Source organism: Hakea prostrata, chromosome 6, assembly GCF_041222555.1.
Source record: "Hakea prostrata isolate BN-2017 chromosome 6, UWA_Hpros_2, whole genome shotgun sequence".
Taxonomy (NCBI): Eukaryota; Viridiplantae; Streptophyta; class Magnoliopsida; order Proteales; family Proteaceae; genus Hakea; species Hakea prostrata.
This window is the reverse complement of record NC_142605.1, coordinates 39,312,698-39,325,621: the sequence shown is the minus strand read 5'-3', so window position 1 is coordinate 39,325,621 and position 12,924 is coordinate 39,312,698. Positions and strand designations below refer to the sequence as shown.

Below are 12,924 nucleotides of genomic sequence, written 5' to 3'. Positions count from 1 at the left end.
TGGAAACCGAAAAGGAGAATTTTCTCAAAGCTTCCTTCATGGCGGGAGATTTTTCACCACCTCCGCTTTCTCGATGCTCACGTACACACACTCTTTCTGTTTCAGTCACTCTCCCGGCTCCCGCCCTTTAGCCCATATGCGACTTCATTAGTCAAGTATCGTTTCCTTCACTTATTTTTGTTGCTACCGTCAGTGTGGGGAAATTGGGAAAAACTCTTTTTTGAAAAAAAAAGAAAAAAATAAAAAATAAAAAAAAGAAAGAATCTAATTTATCGGAGGCCTTAATATTTCCAAACTCCCGTTTGTAATTCCTGCTGGAGAAGTTGTAATCTCGAGCGGCCGATATTTTTTGTTCTCGAGTCGAAATTTAAATCGCTTCTGTTGTTTCTTTCGATTCATCGGCATTCCATTTTGCAATCGGTGTACGAGTGAGAATGCTTTGGTTCTAGGGTTTTTTGTTTATTCTTTTCTTTTCTGGAAGAAAACTAGGGTTCTGATTAGTGAAAAAGCAGTTGCAATTGTATTTCATATTGAGCTTTTGCCGGGAAGAAAGATATTACGCATTGTGCTTTAAACTTCATTGGGAAGGAGAGTAAGAGAGGAAGATACGGAGAAAGGGGAGAGCGTGAGTGGAGAAAACAGTATCGGAGGAAGGTTGGAGCTTTGATTTGATGGAGGCTACGGCCGGAGTCGCCGCTGGTCGCGGCGGTTCATTGCCGATGTCGTCTTCTCAGTCTGCAAGGAAAGAATGGCGAGCTGTTTCCGATAATTCGGTTCGGAGCTCCGGGAATGAGGTAAAAGTTGCATTTGCTTCTTGTTCAAGGATGGTGTCTGTTATTTCTTCTAAATTTCTTTTGTTTCTCCCTGTTGCCATTGCTTAGGACGAGGTGGTCGAACAGGAGTTGGAGCGCTCGAAGTTGTCGCAGTCGGAAGAGAGAACGATTTATGAGGTGAGGGTCATGTTTTGACTATTGAGACCTTAGTTTTATTGCTGTTTTACAAAAATTTTCGGCTGTAGAGTTATGGAGTCTAGACTGACACCAATAAGGTGTTATGCAAGGTGCAGCACGGAGCAGGACCAGTTGATGTGGACTTCTGTGAGATAACGATGGACGAAGGCCTTGATCACGACATACTACAGCAACGCCTTCATGGTATCTCCAGACAGAGAGAAGAGCTTCAACAGATGGAGATCGAGCTTAAAGCTCAACTTATAACTAAATCGGAGATAATGGAGATGCGAAACAACTTCGATGCGCAGATCAAAGAACGTGCTAATGCTACTGCCAAACTAAAGGTATTGCTCATCTTGCTGGTCTCTTCTCCCATCTATCTAGTTATGAAAGGGATAACAATACTTATCAGCCTGCGAATTCCAGCTCATCTGAGGAGCATATTCTTCTTCTAGACTGCGGTACTTCTACTCTCCTTGAGTGTTAGTCATTTAGATTCTCCTTATGTTATCTACTCTGCAATGCAACACTACCTTTCCCCACGTATGCCTGCCTCGGGGTTGATTGAAGCGTTAGTTGCAGTACTTTTTTTTTTTTTTTGGGGGGGGGGGGTGTTTAATATGTTTTATTGACTGAGGCATATAATGAGTAGTGTTAGATCAGCACTGCTGTTTTGGTGCTATGGAAAACTTTTCTGGGGGATTTTACCAGACAAAAACTGCTAGTCTGGTGCTATTGTAAACTTTTTCTGGTTGATTTTAGTTTCAAAGGAAATTTATGATTTTGGTTCTCATGTATGCCACAAACTACAGTTGGTTCTTGGTTCTTTTGGCGTCTTAGTATCCTGTGAGATACTTTTGCGGTTGGAGTTTCATTGGTACTCTACAAACCTTTTTGGTCTGTGTTCTTTGTAAAGATATGTTGACACAATTGGGGTGCAGTTTTTAATGGTGCCCCTATCACAGTTTTCTTCATCGCTTTATCTGTTTAACTGTTAGTGCCCTACTATAAGTAATTCTTTTCGGCTTTGTTATGTCAGAGTTATATTCATTTATAATTTTGTTTTGACTTAATATAATTATATAACTGCTCTAGCTGGCTGGAATGGTATTACACATTCGATTTCAGAGCCTTTTTCTACCATTTTACTCTCTTCTTCCTCCTCAATCTCTCTTTTTCTTTTTCTTTTTCTTTTCTTTGATGTCTCTCTTCTTCTTCTTCTTCTTCTTCTTCTTCTTCTTCTTCTTCTTCTTCAGTGTCTCTCTTTTTCTACTCTTAGTAGGCATTAGTTGCAGCTTTTAAGATTGTTTACATTCTCATAATGAACTAGCAAATCATCCTAGCATGTCGAACTTGAGAGTCAGATAATGATTTGTTACTTGTGTTGATTTCATTTGTCTTTTTATGTAGGAACAAATACAAGAAAAGGAGCAAACCATACATGAATTGGAAGTGAAGATGGAAGAAAAGGAAAGAGAGCTGCATTCAATTAAAATCGACAATGAAGCGGTTTGATTATCAACTTGTTTATTTATCTAGTTCACTGTTTTCCTTTCTGTTTGTCTGGTGATTTGTTTTTCTGTTTGTTGTTCCCTTTTTCTCTTATATATACTATGACAGGCCTGGGCCAAGGAGGACCTTCTTAAGGAACAAAACAAAGAGTTGGCAACCATTCGGTATGTGCTGATGTCTTTATTAAATCATCTAATATGCATCTTTAGTGCCTTTATTTTAGATTAGATATTTCTGGTATGGATATGCCTTCAGTTTGGGTTCATCAAGAGGTGCCATATATAGTCTGTAGCATCTGAGTTACTAGTGGTTTTAGAGTGTCTTACAACTGGCAGATTTACTTTGAAGTAAGCTTCTGAAGAAATTATAAGTTATGGCATTATTTTGGAGGCAAGGGCCACTAAATGATTCAATATGTGGTTCCTCTCTATTGCAGAAGAGAGCGTGAGAATTCTGAAGCTGAAAGAGCACAGCATTTCAAACAGATACATGAGCTTCAAGAGCATATTCAAGAAAAAGATCGGCAGCTTCTGGAATTGGAGGAACAGGTTTAAATATTCGAGTACATTGACTGTTTTGTAAATGCTCTTTGTCAATCTGTTGTACTTTTAGAGGTGAACCTAGCATCATGTATTGCTGTAAGCTTTAGAACCCTTTTAGTTACAAACTGTACTTGCAGATTTTAGCTTTTCATGGTACATCTTGTTGGTACGGTTGTACCTTTTTACCCAGATTCAGCACTCCTGCCAAAGCTCCTGTTGATATTCATTGACATGGTTTTGGTGACTGGTGCTTCACCACTTTTGGTGGTACTGTCTGGAAACCCTTTTGAGGGGGAAAGATAAAAATTGAAGAGAGGAACAAAGAAAGAAAAAGGTAGATTGAGGGCAAAAGAAACCAGAAACAGCTAAGGAGGATATTGGTGGAAGTAGTAGTTGAAGAAGGGCACAGGTGGAGACGAAAGCAGTGGGAGAAGAACATAAAAAGGAAACAGATGGAAGGTGGCAGGAGGAGAGGAGGAGATGTCTGTACCTGTTTTGTTGGTGATCCCTCGTTTACCAGTCAAGTAGGCAACCTTGTTGCTCTATAATTTCCCTAATCAAGCAGGCATAAGTATGTGTTATAGCCAGGGACTGTAGTGAAGATCCTGATTAAAGGCCTTTACTCTAGAATCTTCTGATTTGAAAATTGAAATTGTTAAAAAATGTTATTTGGACAACGATCCATCTATTATTAATATGTAAATTTTATTTTTGATAAAGTGAAATTGCTAATACTAAATCTGAAATTAGTTAAACAAAAACCCCTGAATTTTTTTTCTTTCTTTTCCATTTGTTGAATCAGACTCCTTGTGTTGCTTTTGGGCTCACCCTTGCAGACATATCTCACAAAAAAGAATAGTACTCTGCTGGGTCAAATTTTCTTTAGATTTGGAAATGTGATGAGCTACCTCATAAATTGTGTTTGTATGTTCAGAAACAAAAGTTCTCTATTAAAGATTGGATGTGCATCTGTAGCAGCATGTTATAACATAATAGCCACACTGTTTCCCTTCCTGCCCCCACATAAAATTTAGACAAAAATGGCACAGTATGTTTTCTAACAACAAACTGTCTTGCAGAATAGGGCTGCACAGGAAGCTATACTTTATAAAGATGAGCAATTAAGGGAGGCCCAAGCTTGGATTGCACGCGTTCAGGAAATGGAAGCATTGCAATCAACAACCAGCCATTCCTTACAAACTGAGCTGAGGGAACGCACCGAACAATTTAACCAAATATGGCTTGATTGTCAAAGACAGGTTCCATTTATCTATTCACTGCACCTTTCCTTTGTTTGAATCTTCCCCACCCAGCTTTGCAGGAAGATTGTTAATGACCACATATCTGATAGATGTTCCTCCTTTCCCATGACGTAATTACGGGAATCATGTTGGAATGTTCCTCCCTTCTGTTGAATCTTTGGTTTACTTTAAAGATAGATTGATTTTTTTGGTATTCTATTGTATCTAGTTTGCAGAAATTGAGCGGATGCGTTTGCACACGATACAACAGCTTCAGTTAGAATTAGCTGCAGTTAAAGAAAGGAGTGGAATTTATAATGATGAATCAAGGATGGTTCATGCAGCTGCAAAGGATACATCTCCATTTGGACAGAACAGAGGAAACCAACTCAATGTAAATGAAAGTGGAACGTTGAGTGGTAATCCTGGAGCTGCACCCAATGGAAATATAGACAATGCCACTCCATTTGTTGCAACTGTGGATTCATCAATCAAGGTATGAATTTTAGACAATATTCTGTCAGCTGGGTTTGATTGTTTTTATTATTATGATTATAAAATTTCCACATTTTTTTGTTATATCCAGTTCCTAGCACTGAATCGAATGCTTGGTATGCAACTTTATTAGATTGACATCTTAGAACATAGGATCTTTAACTGGTAAGAGCTTAGAATTGATAGATGTTATGAGGAGAAGAAGGATTAATGTAGCTTGCATTCAAGAGACTAGATGGAAGGGTAAAAAAAGCCAAAGAGTTGGATGACTTTAAACTTTGGTATACTGGGGATAAACAAATAAAAATGGAGTGGGTATAGTAGTGGATTAAGATTTAAAAAATGATGTGGTGGATGTTAAAAGAGTGGGTGATAGGATTATTGCTATCAAGCTTGTAATGGAGAAAGAGTTCGTAAATATAATTTGTGCATATGCACCTCAAGTAGGATTAGATGAAAGTCTAAAGCTAGAATTTTGGGAAAATATGGATGGATTAATGCAAGGAATTCATCAAGGAGAAAAGATTATCATAGGAGGTGATTTAAATAGACATATTGGAAAAGATCAAAGAGGATATGAGAGTGTACATGGAGGATATGATTTTGGAGAAAGGAATGAGGAGGGGAATTCAATTTTAGATTTTGCTACTGCTTTTGATCTATCTATTATAAATACTTACTTCAAAAAGAGAGATGAACATTTAATTACCTTCAAAAGTGGACAGCATAGAAGCCAAATAGATTTCTTCCTAACTAGAAGGACTGATAGATTGTTGTGCAAGATGATACCGGGGGAAAACTTAACTGCACAACATAGACTTGTGGTCTTGGATATGTGCTTAGTCTCAAGAACACATAAAAGGTCCAAGGTGAACTATCCCAGAATAAGATGGTGGAATTTGAAAGGAGAGTGCTCGAAATCCTTCTTTAATGAAGTAGTCAAACAAGGAAAATGGGGTTTAAAGGGGATACCAATGCAATGTGGAATGAGATGGCTATGTATTAAGAAGGTGGCTAAAGATGTCCTAGGTGAATCAAAAGGAAATCTCCATTCTTATAGAGAGACGTGGTGGTGGGATAGTGAGGTTCAAGCTGCCATTAGGAATAAAAAAGCTAGTTTTAAGACATGACAAAGAACTAAGGATGTTGAGGATTTTCAAAGGTATAGGCTGGATAGAAATGAAGCTAAGAAAATTGCGGGAAAAGCAAGGGAAAAGAAGTATGAAGAGTTATACAATAAGTTGGGCACAAAGGAAGGGAAAAAATCTATTTATAAGATAGCTAAGATGAGGGATAGGAAGAGTAGAGATCTTGACCATGTTAGATGTATTAAAAATAGAGATGGTAAAGTATTAGTTTGTGAGGAGGACATTAAGAAAAGATGGGAAACCTATTTCTCTAGTTTACTAAATGAGAATTCTTCAAGCACTAATGATTTGGACAATTACACCTTTCACCAAGGCACCAATGTCCAAACTTATATACGTAGAATTTCGATGTCCAAAGTAAAAGAAGCTTTAAGGAGGATGAAACTCGGCAAGACACAAGGTCCTGATGAAATCCCAATTGAAGTATGGAAGAGCTTAGGAACCCATGGACTAGTTTGGTTGACTAAGTTGTTTAATAAGATTATGAGCACAGGGAAAATGCCAGATGAATGGAGGAGAAGCATTGTGGTTCCAATTTACAAAAATAAAGGAGATCTTCAAAGTTGTAATAACTATAGAGACATTAAATTGACGAGCCATACGATGAATTATGAGAGAGAATAATTGAAACCCGTTTGAGACACTTAACTACAATTACGGAGAACCAATTTGGGTTTATGTCGGAAGATCTACAATGGAGGCTATTTACCTAATTAGGAGACTTATGGAAAGATATAGAGAATGTAGGAAAGATTTTCATATGGTATTTATTGACCTAGAAAAAGCTTATGATAGAGTCCCTAGAGCGTTAATTTGGTAAGTACTAGAGAAAAGAAGTGTTGCAAGTAAATATGTAGATATAGTTAAGGATATGTATGATGGTTCAGTGACTAGTGTTAGAACAGTGGGGGGGGGGAGAATAATGAATTCCCGATAACAGTTGGACTACATCAAGGGTCAACTTTAAGCCCATATCTATTTGCACTGGTAATAGATGAATTAACCAAAGACATTCAAGATGAGGTCCCCTGGTGTTAGGTTGATGTGTCTCACATTCTTGTTCCTCTTTTTAAACTTGTAGAATTTCCTTGAAATGTCTTCCATAAATACAAATGTAGGTTCGCAATAAAGAATCTCCAACCCTGCAATACCCCTGTATTTTGCCATTTGACTTGTAACCTGCTATCTCTCACCTCTGCAATTTTTTTGGGGGTTAAAAGGATGTGTTCATATATAATAAATAAGTGATAGCTTTTACATTCTGTAAGTAGGGATACCTGCAGAATCTCTTGATTTAATGGTTGAAGACGCGGGGGCAAATCACCCATTTCTGATCGTTGAGGATATCCTGTTAATATCTGACATGCCATCCCATCATCAACTTTCCCGTTTCTGGATATCATTTTCTACATGTGCCTCTTTTTCTGGTAAAGCTCAAAGCTTTCTCATGTCTATCCATCTGTAAATATGCTAAACATATCTCCTTCATCTCATCCATCCTTGCTTTGTTTTACTTAAATTTCAGAGATCTTGTTTCTAGTTTTAGTTTTTCAGACATAAATCTGACTGTTCCGATTCAAGCCCTAGAAATCAAAGAAATCCAAAGGTGTTGGAGATCTTCAACAAGGCGGAAGAACACCCACCTGAGGAGCTGAAGAGTCCTGTTTTCTTGAGAGGGCTAAAAGTCCCAATTTTCCTGAGGAGATTGTCAAGGATTTCCTCTCTTCTCATCCAGAAAATGCCATCTCCATGCCCTTCAACGATGATGCGGTTCTAGCTTATGTTCGTGCTGACCGAATCTACTCACTCACTAACTAAAGATGTCCATTCATTCATCCATTTTGTTTGATTTCTTTCTTCGAGTTTAGATTTAAAAACGAAAAACTTTTGAAATCAAAATTGCAGGTTCTGTGGATATGATGAAAGAAGAACGAGGGTCCAGAGAGGAGAGAGCAAAATATATGGGTTGAGGGTCAAATCGGTATTATAAAAATTACTTGAATAAGAATGGGTAAAATTGGTATTTTGAACATTTGTTTACCAATGGATGTCTTCGTTTAATCCCAATCCTAAACCGTAGGGGGGGCATTTGTAATTGATTTTTTTCCCAAGGGTAGTAGATGTATTTGATTGCAAACACACGGGGTCTATATGTAATTTGCCCTATAAGTTATAACAGTGTAGATGTTGTGGAATTATCACTGATTACTTTCAGTGTTATAATGTCTGGAAATTGAAATTATACTGTGTCTAATGCTGAGTTTTAAGTGTGTTATTTGCAGTGAGCCATATCAATACCTGATTGCTCCTCCCCCTGTTCTCTGAAAATCTGTGGTCCCAGATGTTGAACTTCTATTTTTTTTCTTTCTTTTTTGGTCTGTTGCTAGAATGATCATGCCCCTGGAGTTCCAGTTGTCCCGTCTTCACTACTTGGGATGGGAACCTTACTTTCACCTGGACAGATGACGGCACTGCATCCTTTCATCATGCATCATCAAGGTGTTCCACAATCTGTACCATCAACTGAATCACATGTGCCTCAATCTAATGTGACCCATTTCCCTCCAGCATCTGCAATGCCATCCCATCCACATTGGCAGAATCAGCAGGTTAACCATTGAAATTCATAGTGGGAAGTCTTCATTTTTTAATTTTTTTCAGTTTTTAGTATGCAGTTACTTATTCTTGACTCCCATTTTGCCTCAGGCTGTTTCTGAGGGTTCAGAGATGTCAAATCAAAGCCAATACCCCTGCCAAACAGAAAAGAACTTTTTAATGCCTGGTGCGCATTATGAGTATGAACTTACTAGAAATGGTCAAATTCTCCGTTCAGACTATCTTGACTCTCATATTGGCTCAAACCCGGAGACTGGTTCCGGAGTCACTTCATCCAGTGAGGAAGCTCAGGTGGTATTGATGAACATTCTTTTCTGTATTTATTTGATTGTTTGATATTCTGCCTTTGGTTATATACAACACTAACCTGATCTATTGAATATTGTGTTTGCGTTAGGTTCTTGAATCAAGTGGTACAGGCTACTTGATGATGCAACGGCAGAACACACCAGAAAGCTCTTCCCAGTTTCATGATCCATCAACATTGGAACCTCCTGTGCAGACAAATGGGACCAAGGTTTGTCATATTATTGTTCTATGGTACACAATTCATTCAGGTTGGACCAGATAATACTGCACTTCCTGAATTTTATTGTTGTCAGCTTGGACATTATTGAGACCAACTGAAGCCCAGAAGTTAAAAAAAAGTTATAACCTAATACTGTATATCTGATGGGACAGGATGAAAGCATCACAGAAGCCAACCATTTGCAGGATAGTCAGTCTACTACTGTAGAACAATCATGGTCAGCCGTTCATACATCGCCATCAGATACCCCAAGCTGCCCAGTTAATTCTAATGAGAACACAGAGTTCAATATAGTTGTGCCTGAAGCTTCGATCTCAGTTGGACAGGCCCCAAATTTTCTGACACCAGGAAAGATTTCTGAACCTACTCTTTTAGATGAAAAATCGCTGTTGGCTTGCATTGTTCGTGCAATTCCTGCTGGATCAGGGGGCAGAATTAGGATTAGTTCAACGGTGGGTTTTGTTTCATTTCACACTAGTAGCGTTTGTCTCTTACCAAATTCTGTTGATTACTGATTGTGTTGTATCCATCTAAAAAGCAGCTACCAAATAGACTTGGAAAGATGCTAGCTCCTCTCAATTGGCATGATTATAGGAAAAGATATGGAAAGCTTGATGACTTTGTGGCTGCTCACCCTGAAGTAGGTATCCTTATGTGTGCATCATTAAATTTTTGCTTCATGACATAAATTTTTATCCTCATGTGTGCACTCACTTTTCAATTTCAGTTATTTTTAATTGAAGGGGACTTCATTCAGCTTCGTGAAGGAGCACAAGAAATCATTTCAGCTACTGCTGCTGTTGCCAAAGTTGCTGCTGCAGCTGCAGTCTCTGCTCCTTATTCATCACTATTGCCTGCTGTTGCTGTTACTCCTATGGCTCAGACTCATCGTTTAAAAAAGGTTCCATCTGTTGTCACCAAACCTGTGAATGTTGTTTCAACACAAGCAACTAGCACAATTCCAGTAAATATGTCGGGTAAGCCTTCACACTATTCAGCCGTGCAGAATCATCATTCAAATGGTGTCTGTTTTAATAGTGTTCAAGGTCTCTCAAATGTGAAAATTTTGAGCAAACCTAAAGATTCCCAGGAACCAAATGGCTACCGATCTGAGATTAGAACTGGCCATTCTTCTGTGCATTTATCTGTTGGAAATGGAGCCAATCCTGACAGAAATGTTTTAGCTAGCTTCTCAGACAAAGGATCAAGTAATGGGAGACATGGCCTGATTTTTGGAGAGAAGCAGCCGGGAAGGTATTAAGGATTTCATTGAACCCTAGATTATAGCTTGTGATTTGGAATTTGACACCACTCACTTTTCCCATTTGTTCCTTCTAAAGTTGTCATAAACCTACTTGAATATTTTATTCTTTGACAGGCAAACTACTGCTGCCTTGACATCTAAAAGATAGTAAGTATCCTTTTTTCCTCCTTATTCTGAAACTTCAAAAGAATTTTTACATTCTATTAAGCTTTATTTGCTGCTAGTCCCATGGTAATGTTCTTTTGTCATTGTTACAGCAGTATCATGAGTGGTTGATAAATGCCTTAGGTTTTCATTGATGTCATAATAAATTAAAAGTATAAGACTGAAAGATTTTATGTAATGTTCTGGAATCTGGATACTACAATGTTTGTCTGACATGTTTGTGATTGTTGAGAGTTAAGTCCTATTTTGTTGAACCCAAAGTAAACCTGCCTGGTCTAATATGCCATAGTACTTTAAAAGCCATAATTTTGTTCTTACTATTAAGTTGTTTGGGTTGAGAATAGGCCATGCATTTGATGGACTGGTATAGTCATCCAGCGTGAACATGCATATCTAAAAGTTTTCATGTAATAATGTGATGGAGGTAATTTGATTGTTTTCATTAGTTAAGGGCAAGAGGTTGCTGCCTTGTCTCATGGCTCCTTAATCCCTTCAGGGAAAAATGAGTGTGTGTACATGGGCATTAGCATAAACGTTTGATTACATGAGGGCAGGGGCAGTGACTTTGTGAGCTCCGTCTGGGCATGTGATCGGGGGAGAGTTTGTCTTCCCAGAAACTAATTAGCTTTTGTTTTTTTGCAATTTATATTTTAAAAGGAAGTTAGAATATTCATTTTTTTTCTCAGCAGGCCACCTGAATGAATGAACCTACTTGTAAATTGGCTGGGAATGGGCATTAGCACGTCCTTCCCATTTGAGAACAGAGGAAACTTGAGTCCGTCATATAAGGTTGAAATGCCCTCATTCATCTATAGTTGAAAACTTCTAATCAGTTTGTTACCCCTAGGTACCAAACTCAATGTACCAAGGGTTACTGAGCAAAACACTAATTACCCGTACCATTACTTATCGTTCATTTTTTACAGCTGGGACTTTAGTAGTTTGTAGTCTATGCATTATCCCATGTGTCTTTGCTTTAGTTGATGAGCAACGTATTGTCATTTTAGCAGCGTATAGTTACAATGGAAAATAAGATATCTTTTCTATAAGGCTGATTCAAATTTTCTTGTTGAGTGCCTCTTGATGTCAATGCCATTCGTGAATATGGTAATTATTGTATAATTTTGTTACGGTCTGGCAGGAAGCAAATTAGAAGCAACATATATATATATATCTTTATGACGAACTGAGTCATCCATCGCTTGAATTGGCGGGAAGTGCTGTGTGTTTTGGAATGACAAAGTTTGGAATTTGATCTCCAGGTTGGATCTTTGACTGTACCTTAGGAGTCGCCGTTTTGGATGACCTCCAGATTTCTTTCAGTCCCCTTATTTTTATATTCATTTTCATGTAAAAGACATTTCAATCTTCATTTGGAACGGCCAGCTGGTTATTTGTTTGTCCTTTCCTTATGCACGATATTTTCGTTCTAACTTCTCTCATGACATAAGCTATTTTTTTCTTCTGTCGGGGGGGGGGGGGGAGGAATTGCTTCTTGGGGCAGAGTGATCAGTTAATAGTTTGAAAGGATTATTGGATGAACCGACACCCGCACAAAAAGGAAAGAGAACCACCACAAACAAAACTAAATAAATAATAAATAAAAAAGGTCCTTTGAACGTATCTCATCTTGACTCGATGAGTCATGAAATTGCAATATCAAAGACTTTCTCAGTGACCTGAGTATCATCCCATGGGAAAATGGCTTGTAATATCGAACAGGGGTTTAAAATGTCAAAATGCACATTGTGTCAGGTATCCCACGAGCAAAAAAGGTAAACATTCTTGACAGATTGTGTCTGTAGAGTTTGGTTTGAAATCTAACTCTTCGGAGATAATGATGCGCTGATACGGTGAGGTGGTTTCGGGAGGTGATAATTTTGAAGGATGAAGCTAAGGGCGATGGCTTAAAGATGGGAATGTCTAAGCTTGGCTTTGCTGAGTGATGGGTGTGAAGCAAGGAATAACAGTATATAGGAATGGTCACTGCAATTGAACCACCATTATATTCTGACATGGGTCTTTAATTGAAAATGGAACGAATTATATTCTTACCGTTTCTCCACTTATATTTCTACGAATCCTGATCCGGACTCTATTTCTACTTCCCATGGAGCGCAACATCCTAAATCCTGTCCTTCCTGCTAAACTTACAGCCGAGAAATATGAAATGATTCGCTTTACCTTTTTGTCCCTTCGGTAAGCGTTCTTTTTAGTTTTAGTATTTTCCAATGATCAAATTTATACTCCCCTATGTTTTGCATATTATTATATTTATACCCCTTAATATTTTAATTATTACAGAAATTGCTGGTTTAAAATAAAAGGAATTCTACTTACTCTAAGTTTTCTTATAAATGAATCTGAAATAAAAACTTCACAATCAATTATTGTTGATCTTCACCTACTCATTGTTAAGGTTTGAAGTATCCACGATACTAGTCAATACGTATCTATAT

General features: G+C 38.0%; 1 protein-coding gene across 2 annotated transcripts; it reads left to right on the top strand.

Annotated features, from left to right (window-relative positions):
* The first annotated feature begins 226 nt into the window (after nt 1–226).
* On the top strand, nt 227–11,911 carry LOC149014014 (uncharacterized). 2 transcript variants are annotated; one of them, XM_089158526.1, is made up of 16 exons: nt 227–794; nt 882–950; nt 1,049–1,297; nt 2,364–2,462; nt 2,574–2,629; nt 2,902–3,013; nt 4,087–4,266; nt 4,478–4,744; nt 8,279–8,500; nt 8,598–8,798; nt 8,905–9,024; nt 9,189–9,488; nt 9,578–9,676; nt 9,764–10,290; nt 10,415–10,447; nt 11,607–11,911. In XM_089158526.1, coding segments are annotated over exons 1-16 (2,658 nt in total). In that variant the 5' UTR covers nt 227–671; the 3' UTR covers nt 11,608–11,911. The 2 variants fall into 2 exon arrangements, with proteins under 2 accessions (XP_089014652.1, XP_089014651.1); XM_089158525.1 differs by lacking the exon at nt 11,607–11,911 and adding an exon at nt 10,561–11,592 and having other exon boundaries at nt 1,061–1,297.
* The last annotated feature ends 1,013 nt before the right edge of the window (nt 11,912–12,924 follow it).